Source organism: Aythya ferina (assembly GCF_964211825.1).
Source record: "Aythya ferina genome assembly, chromosome: 2".
NCBI lineage: Eukaryota > Metazoa > Chordata > Aves > Anseriformes > Anatidae > Aythya > Aythya ferina.
Genome location: NC_140297.1, coordinates 141,640,857 through 141,667,153, shown reverse-complemented (window position 1 = coordinate 141,667,153; position 26,297 = coordinate 141,640,857). Strand labels below are relative to the sequence as shown.

General features: G+C 35.9%; 2 protein-coding genes across 9 annotated transcripts in view; one reads left to right on the top strand and one right to left on the bottom strand.

Annotated features, from left to right (window-relative positions):
- Positions 1-4,294: 4,294 nt before the first annotated feature.
- Positions 4,295-13,288, top strand: ABRA (actin binding Rho activating protein; the record flags this gene model as incomplete). The annotated part of the gene is made up of 2 exons (XM_084509720.1): positions 4,295-5,046; positions 9,676-13,288. The coding sequence occupies 2 exons, from the start codon at positions 4,295-4,297 to the stop codon at positions 10,151-10,153; spliced, it is 1,230 nt and encodes a 409-aa protein (XP_084365846.1). The 3' UTR covers positions 10,154-13,288.
- Positions 13,289-18,044: 4,756 nt separating this feature from the next.
- Positions 18,045-26,297, bottom strand: part of OXR1 (oxidation resistance 1) — a 268,713-nt gene continuing 260,460 nt past the window's right edge. For all 8 annotated transcript variants that reach the window (XM_084509713.1, XM_084509712.1, XM_084509714.1 and 5 more), the window contains 3 exons: positions 21,361-21,456; positions 20,712-20,785; positions 18,045-20,056 (listed from right to left, as the gene is read on the bottom strand). In XM_084509713.1, coding sequence (XP_084365839.1) covers positions 19,921-20,056; positions 20,712-20,785; positions 21,361-21,456 — 306 coding nt within the window. In that variant the 3' untranslated portion in view covers positions 18,045-19,920. The remainder of the gene's footprint in view (positions 20,057-20,711; positions 20,786-21,360; positions 21,457-26,297) is intronic.

Sequence of the window (26,297 nt, the reverse complement as noted above, 5' to 3'; positions counted from 1 at the left end):
CTAAACAGGGTTTTCTTGGAAGTTTGTTGGGTGTATTTTTTTTCACAAAGTAGAGCTGTCATCATAGGTCATGGATAAACCCTGATCTCTCATATAGCTGAATTCTGAAATTACACATAATCAAATGCAGATTCAAGATTCCCTGTTAATTACAGAGGAGCTGACTCAGTACAACAGGCTTTTTTGTTTGTTTGTTTGTTTTTTTAATTAAAAAAAAAAAAAAAAAAAAAAAAAAAGATTGTGGTTAAATGCAAACATAAAAGGATGAAAACATAAAAAAAATAAAAAATGCACCAATGAATGTGTAGACTGTTTTCTGTTAACAGAAAGAGAGGATCCAGTCCAAAGGCACAGGAGTGGTCCATTTCTAAGAGTGGACACCTGCACTATACACAAGACTGCACACTGAATGAGGCAGAGTTGCTCATTACTATGGCTAGAAGTGATATGTTTGACGTGAACTCTAAAAATAAGGAAAACCAGAACTCTAACCCATTACACCAAGGCTTTCTGTGATCACTGGCAATGTATAGTGCTCTGACACAACATACTCTAACAGTGTCATGATGAAAAGAAAACTCAGTCTTGAGATTCCTTATTGATAATGGCAGCTGGTTATATTTAACCATGAAACACAGATTGTTCTCATTATTCATCACTAACTCTGAGGAGAAAAACAGCATCTTTTATAAGCTTACAACTGGATGAAAATGAAATTCCTTGTTTTAAGGCATCAAAAACACTGAATAACTTACATACAATGTCTGACAAGGTAAAAGAATGAAGGATAAATCCTACTTTTAAAATTAAGCATGGAAAGGAAAGGAGAAGGGAGAAAGGAAGACGAACCAGTCCCCCTCAGTGACTGTTAATATTCCACATAATGGGACAGAAAATAAAATTGTTTTTAAAAACAGTGAAACTACAGAGAATATTTCATCTAGGGAAAACAAACAAACAAAACAACCCATAAACAACTTTAAATGTTAACAGTGGCAACCTCTTAGATGGTCTTTTATGACTGTAGATTCAGGAAATCAGAAGTATTATGTGTAATGCAGCAATCCAAAAGGAGCAACAAAGTTATAGGAACAACAGACTTGCCTCAAGACGTCAAAGAGATTGCATCCTAGAACTGCATGCAGTCAGGGCTAAGGAAAAAAGGAGTTCACAGCTTCCATCTACATCATGTCTACTCATCTATTTATCTGCTCCAGATGCTATTACTCCCATATACCTCCTACAATAAATTATCCCTCAAGACTGAATTCAAGCAGAATTCTTGGAAAATCCATTGGAGCACATCCTGTGAGATATTTAAGTCATATAGGAAATGTGATCCCAGACAATAGTTGGCTATTGGCTTTCAGAAGTGCCAATAGAGAGATTAGACACTAGCTTTGGCCACTAAGAATAAAAATTAAAAAAATAAAAATAAAAATAAAAATATCTTACTGGAGCAAAACATAAATTAACTAAGCAATGGACAATGTATGAATCTGACTGGATGACTCAAACATTATTTATACTTTTCTCATGACAGACTTCTCACTGGCAACATCACAATGTAAAATAAGGCATCATTCAACATTTTCAAGACATGATTGTACACCCTAAAATTAAGCATAATAAATTCAGCTGTCTTGGAATAATTACATTAAAGTTTCACTGGAACTTTGAACACACCTATGGTATTACAACTTCAGCTTAAAATAGTGACCAGTTTAAACTAAACATTTGTTTAACATATTGTCATGCAACATGGATTTAATAGTACTTTAGAACTATAATTTTGGTATTCAATTTAATTTAATGTGACTTTTTGTTGCCATTTATCTAAACTCTGTAAGCCTTAAGTCTGTGGGACAATGATTAATACATTAAAGTCAAGCCCATCAGGAAAAAAAAAATATATATATATATCTTTATTAAGAAATTCTTTGAAATGGGCTGTAATTTCCAAGCCTTCAGAAGGAGTATAATTCTTTCTTGAGACCACAAATTTCAATACAGCCACTTGCAAAGATGGGAGGAGAATAAAAATATCCAAGAACCTCAACAGGAATTGCAGTAGTAAACCTAGCAGAACCTTTTAACAAGGTTCACACAATTTTGATTTGACAAATTTTGTTAAGAAGATCTAAGTTCTTTTTTTTTTTTTTTGCAAAGCAGCCACCTTTGAAGGATGAACAAGAGCAGCAGATGCTATGTTGGTCAGGTTTTTTGTTTTTTATCTCATATGCAAAATTGGAATAGTACAAAATTAACTGGAAAAATCACATAAAACAAATAGCAATAGCTATCCATCAAACAGTGTGCTCGCTAACAGGTTCTCCTTCATACTTCCCTGCAATTTTCACTTATTTTTCTAAACAAGGATCAGACAGTACATTTAGGAAATATGACTGAAGTTGCAAGAACTTTGGAACAGGCATTAAAAATCAGTTTGATCATGCCAAATAATAATTAAAAAAAATATATCGGAACAATTCAGATTGCAATTTAATAACAATTCATTCCTAAAGTCTTGGCCTCCCCTATCCTCAAGAAATCATAAGAAATGATATAATGAGCTGGTATCGCACTCCTATGTTGCACAAGCATTATTATCTTCTTTCATCTCCATCTTTCTTAGCTGTTACAGAACATGCACCATCCTGCATACATGACTGCACATGCGTACTTTTAAACACAAGAAGCTCCCATTCCTGATTAGCCTTTAAGCAGTACCAAAATAAACGTTCAGTAACACATGCTTCTTAATCAGGTTACACCAGTACACTTCATAATGGCATTTCAGAGTTACGATGAAGCTGGTAATAGCCACGATTGTACAGTATGCTGAGGTCATACATTTCTTTCTAAAATAAAAGTGTGATTAAATATCAAATAGCAACACTAACCTACGTTATGTCATCAGTTTTGAAGAGGAAATGACCCCACAGATTAATGAGGAATTCTGCCTAGAAGTCAAAGGTATGATAAAGCTTTGTTATTAAACAAGAGCTAGATATAATCAAACCTACTTGAAAAAGCCCAGCCTTTAATAGAGAGAATCATAAAAGGCAGAGTAGTAAGAGTCCATATTTATCTCTGGTATAACACCAATGAAGCCAACAGAATACCCTGAAGTTCAGTTTGCCTGACTGCCACATGGCGAGTATGGCAAGTCATCTGCTAAGCTGTGAGGTATGATAGATGGAAAAAGCAATGCCAGTTTCCTTTCCTGTTTAGGAAACAATATACTAAGAAATAAGACACTATAGGACTGTAACTCAGAAAACGTCTGTTTGTTATTATGTAACAACTGATAAAACCCACCAAAAAAAAATATAAATTCAAATATAACCACTCTCCAGGAAGTCCTCTGGAATGAGGAAATTATGATTTTTCCTAGAAAACTATTTTTTTATATACTGTAAATGTTGAACATAATTATGGTGTAAATAACATACAACTAAACACTAGTTTATATAGATAACTTCCTTGAAAAAGCAGTCAGAAATGGTCACACTTAACTTTTTTTTTTTTTTCAAAATCCTAAATAAAAATTAGGAGACCATTCATCCATCCAATCAAGTCAGACTTACTATATTTATCTTCAGACTAGAGATAGTGATTCACTCATTCTTAGCACTGACACCAAATGCAATATTGTTCCTAAAACCCCCTAAAGGTACACTGTAAACAGACATAACTGGGGAATAACTTGGAATAGAGCACATAAATACCTTTTAAAAATTAACATACCTGGATATTCTTGGATATGTGAGCAATAAAATGACATCACCTAGCATATTTTTACAAAATACATCTAAACATTTCTCATTCATAATCTGCTTCTGGCTTTACACTCCGTAACTAGGGGCAAGTTTTGCCTGTGATGATGAGTAGTCTCTGCTCTGTCAACAACTGACAGCACCTAACATTTAGCCATTTCAGACACTCTGTTCAATATCTTTAACCCAAATTCTGCACTTGCCAACAAATTGGGGATTGAGCAGTCCCTGGGAAGAGTGCTGTGAATTTCTCACTATTCCCAGTACAGGTCTGTGTCATCCTGTTTACATCACGCATCATTCATCTGCTGTGATGAAATGCAATCCCACGTTTTAAAAAAAGAACTCCGTAATAGTGAGGATACTCTATCTTTGTGCAAAGTGTTTCACATATTTTCCATGGGCACAAACTGCTCCCACATCTATTTAAATCTCTGCAGCTCTCTTTGCTGGACATTACTCGCTTAAGGAAGCTCATTGAGGAGGTGCTTAACATAAGAGGGCAAAGCACCAGCATGGCAGCAGACAGCAGCATGGCTCTCGAAAAGAAGGCGAGCACAACTCCTGCAAAAAGGGCTGTCCACAAGATCCGAACAGCCACCCTAGTCTTCAGCTTGGCGCGAGGTTGGCAGCAGTGGGCAACTGATCACAACGTAAAGCAAGCTCAAGAACCCAGCGGGTGGGTCCCCAGTGCAGTGGACTCATCAACTCAGCCAGTGCAAGAAAGACCCTTTGAAAAATGGCCAATTCCATCCACCAAGAGGGACCAAGGAAAAGACAATGAAAAATCCTCAGTAAATGAATCAACTACAATAAGAGATGCTGAAAAAAAATCCAGGGTATCGGATGAAGCCCTCAAAAAGTTCAACATTAGAAGCAAAGAGGTGACCAAGACAGTTGTAAGCAAAGCCTATGAACGAGGAGGTGATGTTAGCCTCCTCAGTGACAGATACGAGAACAACAATGGCAGCTCAGAGATGATCAAGCTCAAAGAAGAATCAAATGCTATTGACAAAATTCTTAGCGCCAAATTATCACCCACAATAAGGAGAAAGTGTTCAAACACGGTATCAGAGCTGACCAAGGGCTGGAAGCAGATGGAACAAGAGGACAAAGTGGGGACTAAGGAAGAACTGCTGCTTAACAGCCACGATGACAGCATGGATGCAGAGGACAGTGGCTATGGGGAAGCAGAGGACAGACTTGAGCCAGAGGACAGTGACCGAGAGGTGACGGCTGTGAGGATTAAACGACCTGTGCCATCTTTGTAAGTAAAACACCTTTGTTACAGTATCACAAATGGTCAGCAGACCCTGAAACGGGAACAAGCTTCCACAACAAATAAGTGAAATGAGATCAGGAAAAAACAAACAAACATAGGAAATGGTCAAAGAGAAATAATTATTCCTAAAGAAAAAGCAAAACAATTATAATAATAATAAAATCCAGAAAACCTTTCACATAACTCTCTATGCTTAAGTGGTTAGTCAGTAACTTCTGACTACAGTCTTGCATCTCAAGTACTATATGCATAAGAGACATAGGAAGTTATATTTGGGAAATGTTATTCCATTTAATTTTGACACTAGGTTTATTGGTTCATCTAAATCACTACTTACCTCTCAATATTTTAGTCCACATTTCAGATTAACATCTTTTTGTTCCTCAGGAACCCACAGCTATTCAGATGATCTTAGAGGTCTTTTATAACCTGAATGATATGATGATTTCAGCAAATACTAAGTCTAAAGCAACACACCTGAGCAAATAATATTTCAACATATTTATTCATTATTTTGCTTTGCAAAAATTGTGAATAATCTTGGGAGTGATTTACGCAGAATGTCCAAAAACAGGTATTGAGGAAATCACTTCTAGGTACATCTTAACAAAATCTGGGTGCACTGATTCTCTTTGGAAGCTTTCCTTATGGATTTGGAATTCATTAAGTCAAAGGATGGAACTTCTCTGTTTAGGGTCCCAGTTCCTGAGATATTAGCCTGCCTCACTTCTGAAAGAGTGATTTGAATCATGCTATAAATCATTTCTAAACCATGTTATAAGTCATTTGACAAAAAGAACATTTGAATCATCAATTCATTTTTCAAATTCAGCGCCTCTCTGTGGGTACACACACACACTCTCTCTCTCTCTAAGTATGCTCACGGAGTCTGTTGTGGAACTTTCAGACATACAGACTTTCTTATGCCTGTAACTGGTGTGAACAGAAAAGAAGGAGAAAAAAATATTACTTACTGATGTAGTTATTACAGGTTCTAAAAAAAAAGAGAGAGAATTAAGTAGCAAAATTATAGTATCAGATGGTTTTGAGTAAGGCTTCTTTCAGTAAGAGGATTGTGCTTGAAGATTACTACACTACAGCAGCTGCATATTAAATTTAGAGTCCAGGTAGTAAACAAGTAAGGTTCAGCCACAGACAGGCAGTCCTGGGGAAACCTCCCAGAACTGCAGAGGAATAGCAGAAGCTGGTAGGAATTCCCCAGTTTGCTTTCCCAGACCCCTCCAGCAGAACAAACTTTTCAGAAGATGGCTACAAAGAGTTGTGCTGTTGCCAGACTTGCCAGAAGATAGTTGCCAAACCCACTCATCGCTCCCTTCTCAGGAACAGATGAGAAGGTCCACATGTCCAACTGCGAGAGGGGAAGCTGTAGGCAGCTGTTAGAGACATAGCACGTTATTTGCTCCAGTTCTCTGTAATGTTCCAGCAGGCATGAACGTGCGGCTGAGCCTGAACTGTTCCAGCACAAAACTTCACATCTAACTTTAAATTCGTGATGAAGGAAAGCACTGCCTCTGGGACCAGGGTGTGCTAAGGCTTCTCTGGGACAGGGATGGCAGCCGGGGCCTAAATTTGGCTGGGGCAGGGTCTGGCAGAGCTCCCCTCACAGAGCAGAGCCCTGGGAAGAGGCTGGTGCCAAGGCCTTCATGTCAAGGCCACGGTGTGGTGGGGTCTGAGTCTCTGCCATCTTCTGCTCTGCTTTGCATGCGTGTGAGATGAGCACGAGGCTGTTTGAGACGAGAAGGCAGGCGTGTCACCCGCTCGCTTAGCCCGTGTGGGAAAGACCAGCAGGACAGCAGGAATCAGAGGGCCAGGGCCTATACGCTCGATACTGTATCCTAACCACCATTTCAGAAACCAGAAACTGGAACCAGCACAAATGAGAACATCAAAACTGGCTTCCTGGTCATTCTGCAGACAGCGAATGACAGACTCTGCCAGTCCCACTAACTAGTCAGGTTTTGTACCCCACTGCCAGCAAGCAGTTACCATGGCCACCATTAAAACCAGGACTACGTCAACCACACAGTAAATTCCAGCACAGATACCTGAACACAGGTAGCTATTTTAACTACTCAGACTGGTTACTAAACAATGCTTTGCTGTATAACTGACCAGCCATCACCCACAAGGAACAAATGGTTAAGTCAATCTGAAAAAGTTCTCCAATAACCCAGAGGTTGAAAGTCTCTGGTCCCTAATTTTGGGAGGGACTGCATGCACTGTCCTTTGACAGAAATTAGCAGAAAAACGAACTGTCAAAACACAGATTTCACACATTAGGAAAAGAGCACCATTTTACCTGAAAATGATGCCAATTAAAATAAATTGCTCACTAAAAAATTGATAGTAGAGGCAAAGCAGCTATCTTTCCTTTAAACCTTACATATGTTTTCTCCATATGTCTCGTTTTAGGGCTGCTACCTAGGGAAAAATAGATTAGCCATATTTACTGAGGTGCAAATGATAGAAATAACACCCTCTCTATTACTTACAGACATCTCTTCCACAGATTTCTGTCAGGAATCTTTTTCTACATTTATAGTGCTATTATCAGGACTGGATTTATTTTATTTTTTTAAACTACCCATTATTATGTATTTATTTTTTATAGCCTCAAAATACATTATTTTAGCCTGCTGTTTTTATGAACTTTCCAGTTTGGCTTAATCTTCTTCAAAAAGTCCATAAGTATATGGACTTTTTAAAGCACATCTCTTATTTTCCTCACTATGTCCCAGGAAAAAAAAAGGATCAGTGCCAGCATTTTTTCCCTCACATCAGCACCTTCGTGACCTCCAGCTGCAACATTTACTGCACTCAGGCTGCTTCCTTAGTAGAGTGAATGTTAACTTCTACAGGCCTAGAAATACTATTTCATTTCTGTTTAGGAGCCAAAGGGGCACAGCAGAGAGATGAAATTCAAAACATTACGAAAGGATTCATGCATTTTCCCTAGAGACAGGACAGTAGGGAACACAGGGCATGGGCAACACTGTCATACAAGTTCAGAATGCAATTTGGTTATCACTTTGGTTAGCAGGTAAACTTCTTTGACTCTTACAGGTAACAGACTTGTTACATTGGGTTAAGCTCACAATCCTCATTTTGGATTCACAATCCATTGTATTAGGCACTGTACAGACATGGCAAAAAAGGATTCTAGGTCTATGACAGCTTTCTGTGTTAGCTCATCAACAAGCTAAACAATAAGGAAAATTGCACTTTGGGAATCAGAACTGGAAGATGCATTTAAAAAAAGGTAGTTAACAATATGGAACTTCCAAATCCACTTAGGGCATCATAAAAGCAAAAGGATAGATACGATGTTTTCCTCAACCACTGAAAAGGTGATAAGGATAATAGTATTCAGCTATAAAAGAAATATAGGCTTCAGAAAGAAAAGATGAGAGTACTTGTTAGACAGTTTAATTAAAAAAAAAAAAAAAATCAAGAAAAAAAAAAAAAAACAACACACAAGAACAACAAAGCCTTTAGAGCACGCCATCTCACTTGGTTGTCTTCTCCTTTCAACAAGCTTAGTAGGAAACAAAGCAATGGGCAGCAGGCAGCAGGTTTGTAGTCTTCTGTACTGTTTTGCTAACTGTAGTTTTGTTCTGACTGTTCCTGTTAATATTCAGCAGATATTACTGGGGTGGTTTCAGAGCAGCCTTCTGGGGACTAAAAGTATTAGAAAACAAATTACTTCAGCATAGCCACAGCACAACATACTCCCTAGGCAAGCTCTATACAGATGCAGTGACAGGATGTGGACAGCACAAAGACTAGCTCAGACTATCTATAACTCCCCCGCAACATGTGAAATTGGTCACTAGAGGAAAGAGCATCAAGAATCTGTCTGCCTGCAGCCATCCAGTAATAAAATGCTGCTACAAACATGAACATGCACGAGATCTGTTAAGATCTCTTCATCCTTTGACCTTGACACAAATTTCAGTAGCCTTAAGTTTCTTCTAGCCTCATACACCTGCCTAAAGGAACATGAATTTTGTACTTCAAAAATTGTTCAGAATCATAGATAAAATATGTATAGGCAGAGCTACTGTACTTTTGTCTTTTTTTATTATTTTATTATTTTTTATTTTTTTCTGAATTCAACACCTATTAGAAGGAACAGATTTTTCCAGACACTGCCCTCTGTGCTTCAGTCAAAAATAGGTGAGGCCCCAGTCTGTACACTTGCAGTTACTGTCACCTGTAACATTAAGTCAGGCAGATTTCAGGCTCTGCAGTGCAGACAAAAATGGGGAGCTATGTGACTGAATGAAGGTGCAGGCAATCAGCAGCATACTGTCTCATATCCCTACAGAATTCAGCCAAAATGGGTTCAAAACTAAGCTAGAAGGTGGTAGCATAGATGAAATCAAGCTGTTGTCAGTGAATTTGTTTTTGAATGCCATCTGAAATGTGGACTAAAAACCCTCAAAGTACTAGTTTAGAACTGGTGAAAACATGCCACCTGGTGGTTAGCATCTGGTCTGGAAAAACACAGTACATGTTAGTATTAAGACTAGTACCAGGACTGTAATTAAATGATGAAATGCAAAACTCAAATAGTGTTTTTGTTTCTTCCAGCGCAAGCAAGCTCAGTGAGGAAAGAAGCACTAAGGCTCACAGGAAATACAGCCCCGTTAATAGCCTGAAGGACAGGTGGCAGGAATGGGCAGACCAGCACATCACATCACAGAAGCTGAATCCCTTCAGCGAAGAATTTGACCACGACCTGGCCATGTCCACACGCCTGCACAAAGGAGACGAAGGGTATGGCCGTCCAAAGGAAGGAACCAAAACTGCTGAAAGGGCCAAGAGAGCTGAGGCCCACATTCACCGGGAGATCAGGGACTTGTGCTTCATCATTGAGTCAATGGCTAAACCACGGCGTGACGGCAAGATCCAAGTCACTTTTGGGGAGCTCTTTGAGAGATACGTTCGTATTTCAGATAAGGTTGTTGGGATTCTCATGAGAGCCAGGAAACATGGACTGGTAGACTTTGAAGGAGAAATGTTATGGCAAGGAAGGGATGACAATGTCATAATTACATTATTAAAATAGGCATGCTAGGAGGACAAGGGCAACTTGCCTTGGAAAACCTCTGTTTGTCCTTGCTGTTAGTTTTTGCACATTTGGAATACAATATTTTTCCACCCCCTGGACAAGAAAAGACATTGAGCATTTTTCTAAATAGAAGCTTTATAACTAGTGCATGATAACTCAAGCATCCAAATGGATTTTTCTCTGTACCAGGAGGGCTTGCAGGACACTTCAGTTAATGACTATACCAAAAGATAATTAAAGAAAAAAATATATTGAACAATAAGCAAAAATATATTGAACATAGAAAATCATAATAATACAAACAGCTACAAATAATTTCAAATTTTCACTTATCCTTACATTCAGGATCCTCTTGACTATTTAAACTGTGATATCACAAATACAAACCATGCCAGAGCAGAAGCTGAATGATGATCTAAACTCAGGCCAAGTTTTTGATCTGTGAAAACGATCTTGTGTGCATATTTCCTAACTAATCATTCAAATGCATGCAAAAAGGGTTTATTTAAACACAATCAAGGATGCCAAGTTTGTTTGTTATAAACAGTATAAACAAATACTATTGCAGTTTTATCTTGTGGCAACTACTGATAATTTTCTCATACATATCACAGAAACTAAGATAAAAGTCTTTTATGATTTTTTTTTTATTTAATGTATTTATATAATTTATTGTTTCATTTTTAGAGTTATGGCTGATGAACAGAAAACACCAAAGAGAATATAATACACAAGAAGTTTTGAATAAATAGCCACAGAGAAAAATCTCTTATGCAACATTGTGCAATACATCATCTGAAGATCTATGCATCTTTCTTATAAATATAGGGGAAAGTAACATGTAACATTCAGATCAAGATGCCTGGGCAAGTAATTTGCATAATGAAAAAACAATGTTGCTTCCCCTCATAAGATTCTTTCAAAGTGAAAGAAAAAAATCTTCTTACAGAAGAAAAGGGTGTGTGAACACCTTGCCTCTGTGATAAAAGAAGTACTGCTACCATATCACAAGAGTACAGGTACTCCAGTTTGATCCTCCAATGAATATATAAATTATATCTTTTATAAGCAAGTGATACAAGAAGTGGTTATTATGTGTCTTTTGTAAGTTGATGGAAAACAGTATTTTGGGCACAGTTATATGTTGTGAATCTAAGGAAGAAAAAATTGTATTACCACTTGGATTCAATAGCACTTATTTAACATTAGTGTTTTCTTGAGATCTCTCAGACTACTTTAATAGATCTGTAAAACTGACCTCTAAATGTGATATTTATGTATCAGAATGTTTACTTGAATATTCTTCCCTGATTCTTTACATCTTTATATAATGACTTACAGCTGCCTAAGTTGCTTGTCAAAGGAATATATGAGTTGTAAATAAACAATTATTTTTTTTTGGTTCTTTCTCCCACACACTAGAAAAAAATACATTTGTTCCTTTTCTTGGAAGTAAATAAAATCACTAAGTTGTTTTGAAATACAAGTACCTTGTCCTGTTCACAGGTACTGAAGGAAGTGAAGGTTTCTCTGTCCAAAACACCAGAACAAGATTTCAAAGTATATGGAAATTAAACAGCATACTAAATATCTGTACAAAGAACACACCCTAAAGGCAGAACAGGCTACTCAGAGAGGCTGTAGTCTCCCACTTTGGAGATCTCTAAAACCCACCTGGATGTGGTCCTGGGCACCCTGCTCTGGGTGGTCCTGTTTGAGCAGGGGGTTGGACCAGACAATCTCCAGAGGACCCTTCCAACCTAAAGCATCCTGCAATTCTGTGAAATGTTAGGTGAATTATATCATATTTCTGCTCACAAGAACTCTCATCCTATTATTGGACAACACAGCAGAGATTAGGTTCACACAGATACTTTTTTTGGTGTTATCTTCATGGCTGATTTAAAGGCCAAGAATACTTCACCATTATATGAGGAATTATAGGAATTATATACATTTTTCATTCGGTGTCCTTAGACAGTAGGAACAATGTATTTCTGTACTGAAACACTCAAACACGGTATTCCACCAAAAGGTGAATTTCAATATCATGCATGTTTACAGCACACAGTAAGAACTTGTGCTTTGCTATGAAGTCTAAGCCATCTGCAACTTCATGTTCAGGAAAACAGCTGGAATACAACCAGGTGTACTGCTTAAATAGCAAACAGAAAATATAGCTTTTATTTTAAGCCATCCAGCATACATAAAAGACAGTCTGTAGAAACTGCAAAGTTATTTTTTTCACCTCTCCCTGTTTGATAGGGATGAGGAAGTTGGAGTATCTCCTCTACTGTACCTTCCACTTGATGAATGCTGCTTCTAACAAAGCAATTGTTACTTTAAAGAAGGCAATTGTTGCCAACAATTTTCATTCACACAGCAGCCACCTCTGCCTTGCTATTCCAACTGAAAAAAGAGGCTAGGTTGACTGGATCACAACCAGATGCACATCTCTGACCTTTTACTGCTCTTGTCCTGTACAATGAAGGGTGGGCAGACACCTGACTTGGACTAAGTGCTGGCATTCTCAAATCCAGCCTTCTTCATCAAAGTTAATTACAGCACATTAAGTGTTTATCCTGAAGGTAACAGTTGCTCACGATCCAGTCTTAATGTCTGAAACTTAAACATGTCTCCATGTATGTTGGCAATGAGATTCGAAAGTTTTACCCACCTAAACATGAGAGCAACAGATTATAAATTGTTTGACTTCTCTACAGGCTCCTCTATGGCCAGAAATCATAATGGACAAGCTCATATTTTAACAGTTTCATATAATACATAAACTAGTGGAGGCAGGAAAAGCAAGGACTGACTAAGCTGCAGGAAAAAGCTTCTCAGCTGATCTGTAATTTGCATTGACCAAGGAGGGAGATGGGGAACCTTCCTGTCATCTTTGTGGAATGTAGCAGAGAATTGAACTCCTCTATTTTCATACATCTTCAGCAACAGAAAAGACCAGTGGCATTCTACATTTTTTCTTGAACCTCAGCATTTCATTTAGTTGGTATCTTCTTGCATATTATAGCATCAAATATGTGCATTTCTACTTATCATATGGGATAAAAACAAGATTTGTTGAGAACAGTAACATTAAAACAATTTGCATGAAGAAAAAAAAAAAAAAACCTAGTCTTCAAGCTCAAAAGCCCTCTTCAAAACTCTCACCTTTGTATTCTTAGATCAACTTTGTAACAACACAATCACTACCATCCAGCATAAAACTAGAGCTCACAGCAAGTAACTTCTTAAGCTTCCCACGTTCACAGTCATCCCAAAGGTGATGTTAACAGCTTTTTGCAACAAGAAAGACCTTCACTTTAATTTTTCCACTCAAAATATTTATTTCCAATTGGATAAAAAAAATAACACATGTAATGACTAATGATTTGTCTTATGCTGTTCTTCCATTTACCTTTAAATAGGAGGCAACATGCAAGCCTGCTAAAACAAAGTATTTAATATCTCTTGCACAAAAAGTGTAAGTATTGATATAGTTTATGATATATAGAAGTGTTTCATACAGATTATATGTTTCATTAAAAGATCTTTTACATGAAGTAAAGATGTGGCAAGTTTCTGTGCAAAGCAGATGAAGAAAATAAATCCAAATTCATTAAAAAACAGTGAATAAAGTGTTTAGTACTCCATAATAAATAAATGAATAAAATGTAAAGTACTCCATAAATTCTCCATTTTAACTCTGTTCCTTTCCTGTGAAACTAGCATGACCTTTGCTGAATTTAAATATTCTACTTAAACTCCAGATAGCAAGACGAAAGTCAGAGACAGCTTGATTAAAGCAGTCTTTGTAGATTTTAAGACCTGATTTCCTATTTCTGACTTGCTTAAAATAGTTTTTCAAAGGGGCTAAGCAACACTGTATGTTTACAAAACAATCAGCCTTTCAGATAGAGTAAACAACACAGCTACTGTTATAGTAGCTTACAGTTGCACATTATTTTCCTAAAGACTTTAATCACCCTTGATTATTTCTGATAAAGAACATTTCCTGATAGGTACATCTCCTCCCTTTTCCTGTTTGAGGCTTGTTTTGCTGTTGAAAATGTTGTGCAGTATGCTAAGAAAGCAAAGTTCCTTCCTTGGAATCAAAAAACTTCACCTCCTCTTCTGTAGAAACTCTCAGGTACATTTTCCATCTTCTGAACGTAGCTTCCATGTATTCTAATACAGATTCAATTTAAACAGAAATTTCACTTTCACACCTCTGTTTTTTCTTACAGCAGTTGCTGCAGTTGTTTTAAGTGCATGGATCATTCACTGGATGCATATCCCATCTATTTCAAGTTAGCTTCCTCCTCCAATGCAGTAATTCCTTCTTTAAAAAATTTCTCAACAGCCAGAGTTCACTATTACAGCTCACTTTTAAAGTAAGGCAAGGCTACTGAAATAAAATTAGGTTAGCTGTAGCTGAAAATAACATTTGTGGTGAGATGTTTAGTTGTCATTGACCACAGAACAAATGTTGGCAAGCTCTGTTGCCACAGCTACTGAGCTGCTATGCATACATTGCACCATATCAACATCTAAGTTAGATGTTGTGTGCCCTGCCACCACAGGGCACACTGAAAGTTTAGTGTTCAAAAGCATGTGTACTACTAGCAGCACAACCATTGCAAAATGGACTCAACAAGAACTGCAAGCCTTGCCATAAGCATGACAGTGGAAAGCAGAGCTTAAACAGATGTGACACTGCAGTGGGACAGCCAATAGGGCCTAAGTCGTCAACTTCAAAACCACTTTGATCCTACTACAGTAAGAATAAGTGTACACCATTCAATCAGCTGGTCTTATATATAACACACATACACACACATATATATGCATGTTCCAGGTACCACAGTGCAGCTCTATTTCATATTGCAGTAGCATGCATTCTCATGGTGAGAGAAGAGAAGATTACACCCTTGAGTTCCCCATTGCCATGGCAATAACCAATCACCCCATGAAGTGTGCTCATTTACAAAGGAAGAACATAAGAGAGATTTAAGATTTGAGATTTAAAATAAATAAAATTTAAGTTCAAATATTAAGTAGCAAGTGTTTTTACTCCTCTTCAAACACAGGATTTTATGCAGATATGCTAACTCCTGCATAAACAGATTAAACCTAATCTAAGTATACATAGGTGTGCAGTAGGATGTAAGTACAAGCCACATGTGAGAAATCATGGTCTTTTGTAGTTTAATTACTTCATTTGTATAATCTAACACAAACAGGATTTAGACCTGAAAGATGATGTAGTAATAATCCAGGTATTTCAGCAAAACATCAAGTTAGTTAATGAATAAATCCAAGAGTAGCATGCTGAGCGACAGAGACTCAGTTTCCGAGCACCAAACTCTTTCAAAATGTAGCTCATATGCCCTTCAGCATATTTCAAAGCTCAGCTCTTGACAGTAACAGAAGCAAATCTTGCCAGGAAAGACGTAAAGGAAATATATTGCTAAAAATTCCTCTTGAATCAAAAGCAGAAGGTAAAATGATAGTGCTCTTGATCTTACCTATACAATCTTTCATATGTATCATACAGAAGTTAACTTATAACTGCTCTTTGATTAACAAAACTCATGGACTTTCATTAACAGACATGCAGCATTACTCTTTGTGGATTCTTCATATGGTCACATTATTGAGTATAACCATTGTCGTTTATACATCAACTCAAATTAGTTTCTGCTCCTTTAATTTAGTATTTACACAAATATTATTATTGTACTGTTTACTATACTGTTCTTGATTCCCATTACTATGTGCCTTTTTCCAAGATTCAAAGGTATTTTAGATATTAAGGGGTTGCTGTGCTTTTGTATAATCCTTCAGAGTAACAGTAATTCTTTAAAGAGTTCTTCATAATGGCTTTTAAAATCTAATGTAGGGTTTATTTGCAATATGTGATTCAGATAAAGACTAAGCACTTGAATTAAAGGATTTTTGCCAGCAAGGATAATGTAAGACACTTTTTTTTGTTTGTTTTTGTTTGTTTGTTTTGGAAAATACTGACAATAGTGTATTTCACTCTCACCACTTCCCATTGGGCTTTCAAAACAAAATTCACAAAGTTGGAGAATTCTGAAAGTCTTCCCTTCAGGTATGTTATACACAAGATTTCATATGATAGATGAGCCTGCAGCATCCCACGCATGGAGAGAAGATCTCTGGTTCTTAGCTGAAGAGCTATCAGTATTACCTCACACTTATTTGCAGAAGCACAGAGTGAACACAAGAAGTACTTGTGTTGACAGTATTACTTAGCTCAGTAATTGCAATTTAAGACCTTATGCTGTTAAATTTGAAAACCTCCAAGGATATTTTACAGCTTCTTTGGAAACCTGTTCCAGTGCTTATTTGTCCTCACTGTGGGGAGAAAAACAAAACAAAACAAATTACTTTTGTTTAGGTGAAAATTTCCCCTGCTGCAGCTTGTGGTTGTTGCCTCTCCTCCTTTCACTGCACACTTCCAAGATCCTAAGAAGTCCAAGAAAACCTTCTCTTCAAATCCCCATTATGTAATTGAAAATAGCACTTAGAACTTCCTTTAGTTTTCTCCTTTCCAGGCTAGGCAAACCTGGCTTCTTCTTGAAGGATGCATGCTCCAGTCTTCCACTCATTTCAGATGCTCTCCTCTGGATTTACACCAGTTTGCCAATCTCTCTTGCACTAAGTGCACGAGAATTGGAGACAATACTCTGGATGTAGATTCACTAACAATAAGAGTAGGGAAAACCACCTCCCTCGACCCGTTATTGCTCTTTCTGCTGCAGCCCAGTATGTAGTTGGCTTTCTCCTGGCTGACATTTTCAACTTGTCCCAGTCTCATCCCATACCTTGGTCCTTTTCTGCAAAAGCTCCCTTTTCAACAGTCCTCAGTCTGCTATTCCATCCCTGCCACGTTTCACATTTGTCTTCAAAGAACTTCAGGAGGTTTGTTACCTCATTCTTTCAGCTTGAGAAGCTTCTTCTGAATATTATCTCTTCTCTCCAGAGTACCAACTGCTCCTCTCTACTCAAATGTTTAACATTTGGGAATTTTCCCATGTTGACGTGAATATACTCTTCCCTGGAGGAATTTTACCTTGATGTTAAATAACTGACAGGAAAGTTTATTACACACACAATTACTACTACAGTTACTATTTACTCCCACAGTTAAGCCAAGTATCTATACTAAAATTCACAGTTAGAATTCAAGAAGTAAACATGGTCCACAAGCTGAAGAGAGAGGGGAAAAAAGGTAGATACTGTATGCAGTTTGAAGTCTCAAGAACAGAACGAACCTCGGTTAGGTGTCGCATTACGTATTTCAAATCAAAACAATCCGGTATTTCATTTTTACATTTTACTTTCTATGGAAAGCACTGACATCCCGACTTGTTCTAGTTCTTCATTTGGAGAGGGGTAGGGTGTGTGTATAGTGGAGGGGAGGGGGGACAAAAAGGTAGACTTAAGCAGTTTCTTATTTTAATTGTTTTTAGTACTCTTAAAGAAATATGTATGTTGCTAATTATATACATATTTGACAAAGCAGGACCAAAGAAATTCTAAAAGCTGTGTGACACTTCAGTATGCTATTACTAGCCATTTATCATTCAATGTTATTAGGAGAAAGGAATTCAAAGCAGGCACGTAATTCCAATTAAACAAGTCCCAAGCCCCTTGCACTTTTATTTTTGTTCCCTCTTCTTCCACACTCTTATAGAAATTCTCCAGGCATTTTCTAAATACCTATCACACATCAAAAGAGTAAGAAGTTAAGGATGAGTATATGAGTACTATATATTTAGTGAAGTTTTTGAACTAACAGCAATAACCTACATTTGTGCTTCTAAGTAAACTCCAACTTCTAAATAAACTCCAACTCAAGTTTATTTTTTACATATATTTAGATTTATTTGCTATACATCACTGTGACCTTAGAGTACTTAAAATCCATTACAGGATTTATTTTTTTTGCAATAATTAGTCTTAACTCCACAAAGACAATAATACTGCTGTGGAAGACCAAAGGGAAGAAAAGCCATTTTAATTTATTTACAGTTCCTTATTTTGTAAACATTTAGTCTACACATTGTACTAAGTTCTAATAAGGATAGAGAGCTATACATAGACACAGGAAACAAAGCCCTGTATTTCTATTCATATTGAGCATTAGCATATTATAAGATGAACCATCTGCCCTTTCTCATTACCATAGCAGTAAGCTGTCTTCAAATAAGTTTTTAAAACTTCCCAAAGATCTAATTATTTTGAATTATACAACTACATATACTTAAGCCAACCCACTTGGCTTTTATTCCATTTCTAGAATAATTTAAAGTGCTATAAGCAACCCGTCAATCAACACTTTTCTATAACAAAACTACTTTAAACATTAATTTACAAGATAATATACAATGTTTATCTGAAATAGCTGAAATTTCAGCACAAAGTCAGTCACTGTCACACTTAACAGCAATTTTTTTGTTTTGTGTTTTTTTTTTTTTTTTTTTTTTTTTTTTGCAGAACATAGAATAAAAGCTTTGAAACAAACAGTTTTGTTGAGCTGTTATTGCCACAATGGCTTATCAATTTTCCTACAAAAGTGGACAAGAGCTACTGGAACTGTATACTAGCCTGTCATTTTTTTGAGGTCACATGACAGTAAGTTTGCATATTCCACAAGTCTACTGAATTACGATATTGTCTACCTATAGTACATTGTCTCATCTTAATCAGAGCTGGTGCTAACTGTAAATTTACAACATAGACCCACTCAAAAAAACATCACAACTATTTTTTCTTTGGACAGGAATAAGCTATATTCTTGGAGTTGATGTGCTACACGGCTACAACAGTATAACAGTATATATCTGACTATGTTGAAGAAAGATGCATCTGTTTCATAATCTTTGTACTTTTAATGCCCTACTATAGCTACAAGTTGTCTGAGTTTTACTTGCTTTAGCCTTTTAATTTTGTGGAACTATCACATTCTTATGTTACCCTGCTATTTTAAAGATCTTTGCCATGTAGCTCAATATTGTCAGTAATTGTCCCAAACCTGCATATCATTAACAGCATGTGCAAATCACTCTTTAATACAATCAGCATGCAGCTAGAACACATTGTTTAACTGACTTTTTTCTAAACATGAACAAAAAAACAAGACAAGTGGCACTGTTGACTTTGAATATCTTAACTCGATCATATGCGTCCTGGTATGTGTTAAGAAGGAATGCTAGGCATCTTGTCTGTTTGTGGCACCATACAAATTTACCCATCATTGGTCCAGACCAATCACTGTAATACTACTGCCAAATACCCACACACAGCTTTCTTCTTATGTAGGTTCACAGAGGGCAACTTCATTCACAGATATAATTTGAATACAAAAATAATAAACTATACTCAATGAAGCAGCCCCCTAGCAGGATTACAGAAAGATGTGTGTGGGAAACATGGGAGGCAACTGTAAAAAGGATGATAAAGTTTGTAGGCTGCAAGGTTCGAAGTAACTGATTTCTTTTTTTAGTCTACAGTCAGTGTTTTGTAAAAGTGTCTACAGCTTAGAAAAAGTAGGACAGTATATTACACACATGAAAGCATAAAAAAAGTCTGCTACTGCAAAATAACAACTTGATGGTCATGCTGAAAACTTACAAAAAAAAGGTAAACAGGTTCATTATATTGCTCATAAGGACTTTGAGCTGCACTGATTAATTTCAGGTTTGGGACAATACCCTGTAGAAATAGTTATATACTCATTCAAAAGCCCAAATTTCTATGTCTTGAATAATGAAGTCTTCTCTCTTAGAAAGTGTATGATTCCCAAATGTTTTACACGAATGACTTCTTCCATGGTAGAGATCACCATCGAGCCAAAGAGCAAACTCCCCACTGCAAGACAGACAATGTATTAATATGAAAGATTGAGGAGGTTAATATTAAATGTTTGATTTTACTTTTAATTCAGAATTTGGGAACAAGAACTATAGAACTCTTTTTCAACACAAGTACTTCTGTTGATAAATTTAAAGCTGCAAAGGACTTTTCCTCATTAATTTTTAGCATTCTGAAATAGCAATAAAAAAAATAACCGGATTTCCACAGTAATCAACCCCTTCCATTTGCATTAAGAAAAAGGTATACCACTACTTTTATATGTGAGAAGAATACAGATAATGAATATAGGAAATATCCTATAAGCTTACGTACTTCCACGGGGGAAAAAAAGGAATAGAACAGTTTCTAAAGACACTAGCATATCTTGGAATGGTACCATTTAAATGCAGGGCTTTTGTAGTTGTGGTTATTTTTCATATTTACATGCCTTAAGAAGCAACTATCTTGTGTCCATTTGGAATATATCAAGACTCATGCAAGTAACTTGATGTCACACTACACTGAAGACAAACCTTCTAAGTTTACCAATCATTCACATTTGATAACTATTGAAAGCTCGTATGTCAAATTCTAAGCTTGCTTTTCAAAAGTATGAAGATACACATAGACAGTTAATATTCCTCCTAATGATAAATGAGTTTTAACTTACCCTCCTCCACCAAAAGCAAGGGAGTCCATGTCACCTTTAATGAAGAACATGTTGTCTCCTGTCCATTTGAAAACCTAATGAAAAAAAACAGACTAGCAAATTAGAATATGTCAACTTTGTTTGGGTTGAGGAAAATCAAACAATAATAAACATGGTATATGCTAATTTAATAAGGTTACCAAATTCACACAAAAACTCTGGGAACAGATAAATGCAGACACAGAAGCAGAACAAAGTCTATTTTTTATACTATTTTAAAACAACACTACACTAGACTATCTCTTCCTTGAGCAATAAGGCTTCTACACAATGAAAAATGCCAAGAAATCACACAGAGGTTAGATGATACAGCCTTTAAAATGATGTCATCATTTCTGATTTTTTTAGATAAATGTAGCAGAATTTTAAATAGCAGAAAAATCTTGCGGATAATGAGTCAGCTTAAGGAAGCTTTTCACTATGCAAACACTACCATTTTACTGAGCACCTACTGATTCTGTGGAAAAGCTAGTATGCTGTTTTTTTGTGCCAAATCCTAGATTTTTTTTTTTATTATTATTATTTACTGTTATACTTATTCAGTATTTTAGGAGATAATGCACATGGGGGAAAGGGGAAAGTTAAGCCATACCAAGGTATATCTTCTTACCTCAAAATCTGGAGAAAAAGTGAACAAAAAGGTCTCCCCAGTGCCATAAAATCCATCGCTCACTTTAAATGGTTCAGATGCTAGTGCACCAAAAATCTGTAACAATAAAAACACAAAAGAAAATACTTGAGGAAAAACTGCACAGCATCTGAGAGTCAATGATGATTGGTATTAACTAATAAGCACATCAGTCATGTTGTAAACATTGCCAGATTTTGAATTCATTACAGGATTATAAACTTTAAACATTATCATGGTCCTGAGCGCACTAATTTATGTTGTGGTGCTTTGTGATACAATAAACAAAAGAACGTAAGAGGACTCTCCCTCACTAAGTCAATACCAAAAAAAAATAATAAAAATAAAAAACATTTTTTTTTTAAATCAAAGGATAGAAACTAAACTTAGGAAATTCTCAGAAATGATTTACATATTTTCAAATCATAAGGTTCTATATATGCATTTCTTGTTCTTCAACTACACTATTATCAGCAAGTTCCTAGCTGTACCTTTTTTTTTTCCATAGGATTTATTCTTTCCAGCAGGTAAGCACCAGTTACCCTGTCTTACAGTAGGGACAGACTTAATCTAAACCTTTTTTTTGTGTAGTAAGAGTATTTTCAGTATGTATATTCAGTATGTATATTTCTGAATATATATTCAGTAATAAGAACATTTCAGCAGTAGTTAAATGTCGGAGGACTCATTACCAAATTTTAAAATTGGACTTAAATAGTATCAATTTCTCAGGAACTAGAATTAGAAAAACACCCTACATAATTATGCAAAATCAAGTGCACAACATGGAGCACAAAATTAGTGTTTCTGTTGCTAGTAGAAAACTTGTTTCGGCATCTGCAAAAGCAGAGTTAGATGCAAATATCAAAGCAGTCCACTAGCACTTTCTTATTTGCCTGTATAAGAAAAAAAAAAAAAAGATTTTTTTTTTTTATTCACGTTAAACAGTAAATCTCATGACACATGAGAGTGAGGCACTAAAGCTCATGTCCTGACATCCAGTGTTTGGGATATAAATCAAGGTATTTTCTTCTGCCCATCCTAAGAAGCTCCATAGCCATAGGTAGGTTTTCCAACCATTACATTCCATGTTGAGGTCTGTAGTAGCCATTAATATATATGAAACTAGTTCAAGCTCCTTCAAGTCACAACTTTCAGACCAGGAACTCAAAGATTATATATTTGATAGCTCTGTGCAAAGACTGTTTTAAAGTTGGCTTGGTTTTTATACCAGTTCAGAACAACTGCTGTTATAGAATTCTGTACTTCTCAGGATTTTTTTGTGGTCTGGAAAGTTTCTTGTTCAGAAACTTCAAACTTCTAGTTGAAATAAAAGGCAGCAAGCTTTAAAGGAGAATAATGTAAGGGAATGATGTGCTTATTATAAAATAAAGCATCTTCCTCCCCTTGATACATAACCTTCGACTGGTTATGAGACACCCAAGACATCATTTACTGTTCTTCAGGAGATTATTAGGGATAATTTTCAAAGGTCCTGATAACGCACATAAGATTATGTCTTAAAAGTGTAACTGAGAACAATCATGTCAATAGCACACTTTCTGAAACATTTTTATTGAATTCAAATACTAATTTCCTACAATAAACTTTTAATAATTTTGAAGGAATTATGCAAAACAGCAAACAAAATTACTTTGGTGCAGGTAGTACTACACACTTTTAAAAGTCAATTTTGAGACCCTCAACTTATTATTATGGAGCAGAAGAGAGGATTTACACACTGAATTTCCTCTAAACCATAATACCTGACGAGGTTTCCTTACTACTTTATTTTTAATTTATTAAGAACATCACTACATTGACAAGATACTTTACCTTGGATCATACTTTTGACAAATATTTACACTAAAATCAGATTCTTTGTAGTGTTTTTTTTTGTTTGTTTGTTTTTAAGCTTACTTAACAAGCAGAGGAAAAAATATTATAGTCAGCTAAAGGTGTTCACTTTTCACATTTCAAATGCATTGTTAAACAGCAAATTCAGTCTAAAAACGTCAAGTTTCAATCACTGAAGTACAATTTTCTATAACTGAGTTGGATTTTTTGCTGTTCAAGAATGTGGAAGGAAGTTTTAATCCAAGATCACAGAAGAACTATGTCAATACTTCTTTTGCATAGATAGTTATTTCATTGAACATACAGGAACAAATAATGTAAAGACATTTTTCTTTGTTATCCCACAGTTTAAGCATGAACAAAACAGCTGTATGAGATAAAGAAATGGATATATACATTTTACTTTCTGGGGAAATCAACCAAATTAGACCAAAATGAAGGAACACTAAAGAAAAAAAAAGTTTCCTGTTACTTTCCAGAAAATATTGTTTGGTTGGTTATTTTTAATTTGAAATTATTAAAATTATACTTGAAATTATATATTCCCAATATTTTTACAACCTACAGCTTTTTGTTGTTGTTAGCCCATTACTGGCTTGATAGCCTCCTAGGTCAGAGAAAGTTCATATGAGAACTGTCCAAGTATAACATCCGATGCAGGTGTTACATACAGTAAGTTGTGGGCAGAATATTAAGTGATCATATGCTCAAGCAGCAGCAACAAGATTAAAAACAGAAGGAGATCAGAGAAGTGCATCTCTCAATTATGGCATGATGGCTGAGGAAGTGATCATCATCAATACAGAAAGAAATAAAAATTAAATAGATAAAAATGAAATTGTTGTTTCATATTAGTGGAAAATCAGCTGGCTTAATCAATTAGAGTCACTCAGTCGACTGCTACAAAGACATGCAAAACTTTCCCTCTGCAATTTTGTGAAGAATGCTAAAATTAAGTTACAGAAAAAGTAGTTAAAATTGCTGTTTGATTTCAGAATTAAGTGATATCTTACTATAAAGACCACAAACTCTAAAATCCTTTTTCTAAAAATAGTCAGCTTAGTTTGAGTCTATGATATCTCCTCACCTAACACACGATTCAGATTAGATAATGATATTTTAAATTTACAGTAGTCAATCATTCTAAATTGGTACTTTGGGTATTACTGAAAACTCTGAGTAAAGGCTGGAAAAAGGATTCTTTTCTACATGCTTTATTTAGTTTTGGCTAAAGGCGTTTACTGGCTTAATTCTTTATAAAAATCAGGTCTTCCATCAGAACTTTAAGAAGTATTGGTTCATTGTCCTTCAGAGACTACTGGCCAAATATCAGAGATAATCTTTAAATACTAGAAGATTAGAGTAACCAAATACCTAGTTTCCAGCAATACGTTTCTTTAGTAACATAACCTTCTTCTAGGGTTTCATTTGTTACCTCAGTGTCACAAGAAACAAGTAAGCTAGTGCATGACTTAGTTCACATCAATTTAGTCAATTTAGTTCACATCAAGTTAGTCCATTCAGGACTAACTTTACATCCTGCTCTGAAGTAAATATGAGATTTAATTAAAAACTGATGCTCCTTCTCAGGAATTAACAGTTAAAATAATGTAAAGAGTTTGGCCAATCTTAAAACATCTTAGTCCAGACTCTACACAGATATGAACTTTTCACAAAGCATTTATTTGTGTCCGTATCAGATCATCTCAGTGCTGTTATTTGTATACCTGTAAAATACAAAACTAGCACACCTCCAAACCAAATGGAGAACTTTACAGATTTTTGACTGAGATACTTTAAAGCTTGCTTCATTATAAATACAGGAATAATTTATATAGGATTAGAATAACCTAAATTGTAATGGACATCAGATAGTTATCTTGTACAGTTTTCTGCTCAAAGGAAGACTAATTCTGAAGCTATATTGGCTTGGATCAGGGTCTCATCCAGTCAAGCTTTGAGTACTATGAAAAGTGTTAAGTTCTGGTGCCTACTTGACTCAAAAGTCCAAACACTTTCATCAATTTTCCCAGACTAGAGCCTGTAAATTGAGAACACTAGTCATGGCTTGCTTCAACAACAAGAAAAAAAAATAAAAAAATTGTCATAGTTATGAATTCCCTGTTTCAGTTGGGCAAACAGGGTGCTTTTTCAACATGCAAGTTGAGATACTTATGAAAAGTTATCTGAATAGTTTCAACAGCATTGCAATACTACATGGTGGTGGTAGGACAGTCTGAATGTTCTGAAACAGAACATTTTGGCTCTGGGCCAGATAATCTGGTACCAGGAAGCAGGTAACTTGTAGGATGCAGAAATTAATCTTGAGAAGCTAATAACAGAATTAGAGAAGAAAAGTTACCAAAGTACATTTGAAGAGGCTGACGGGTCTCTTGAGACATGAAGTCTACTGAATAGTTTTTATCTTCAAGATTAAGAAGTAATGAAAAGTTCTCTTTTAAAGAATTTATGTTGAAAAAAAATGTTGTATTAGCACAGAGGTTTAGAAGAAATTTTTCTTTTTTAAATAAGGGAATCCATGAGGCAGGAAACAGAATGGAAAAAAAAAAAAAAAAAAAACAAACATGAGTTGGGACTCGAATTAGAAAACATACCCTTTATTTACAGTTTTCAGCCCCCCTGAATGATATGAGGTGATATGAGCCCATGCTTCCTGAAAATAAAAACAGTGGTTACCAAAGTGGGACAGGTAAGTAAAGTAAATGTTAGCTTTTGCAGTGGCTGTGTCACTTGCACGAGAGAGCACAGGACATTCAGTAAGAAAGAATCAAAGTCTCATGCTGCCTGTAATGTTTATCTTTTATTAGAATCCTCAAGAGAGCATGCTTGCTACTCAAATGGCAAGATGTGATCCAGTTTCTCAAATTTACACCACAGAGAGAGAATCAAGGAATATAACGTCATGCAGTAAAGATCCCATAGCCCTTGAATGGGAGAGAGATGTTGGCTGCAGACACAGAATGTACTAGCAGTAGCTGGCAAAGACATTCCAACTCAACGTGACCTTCTGGCATCAGAAGTTTAGAGATCATTTCTAGTGT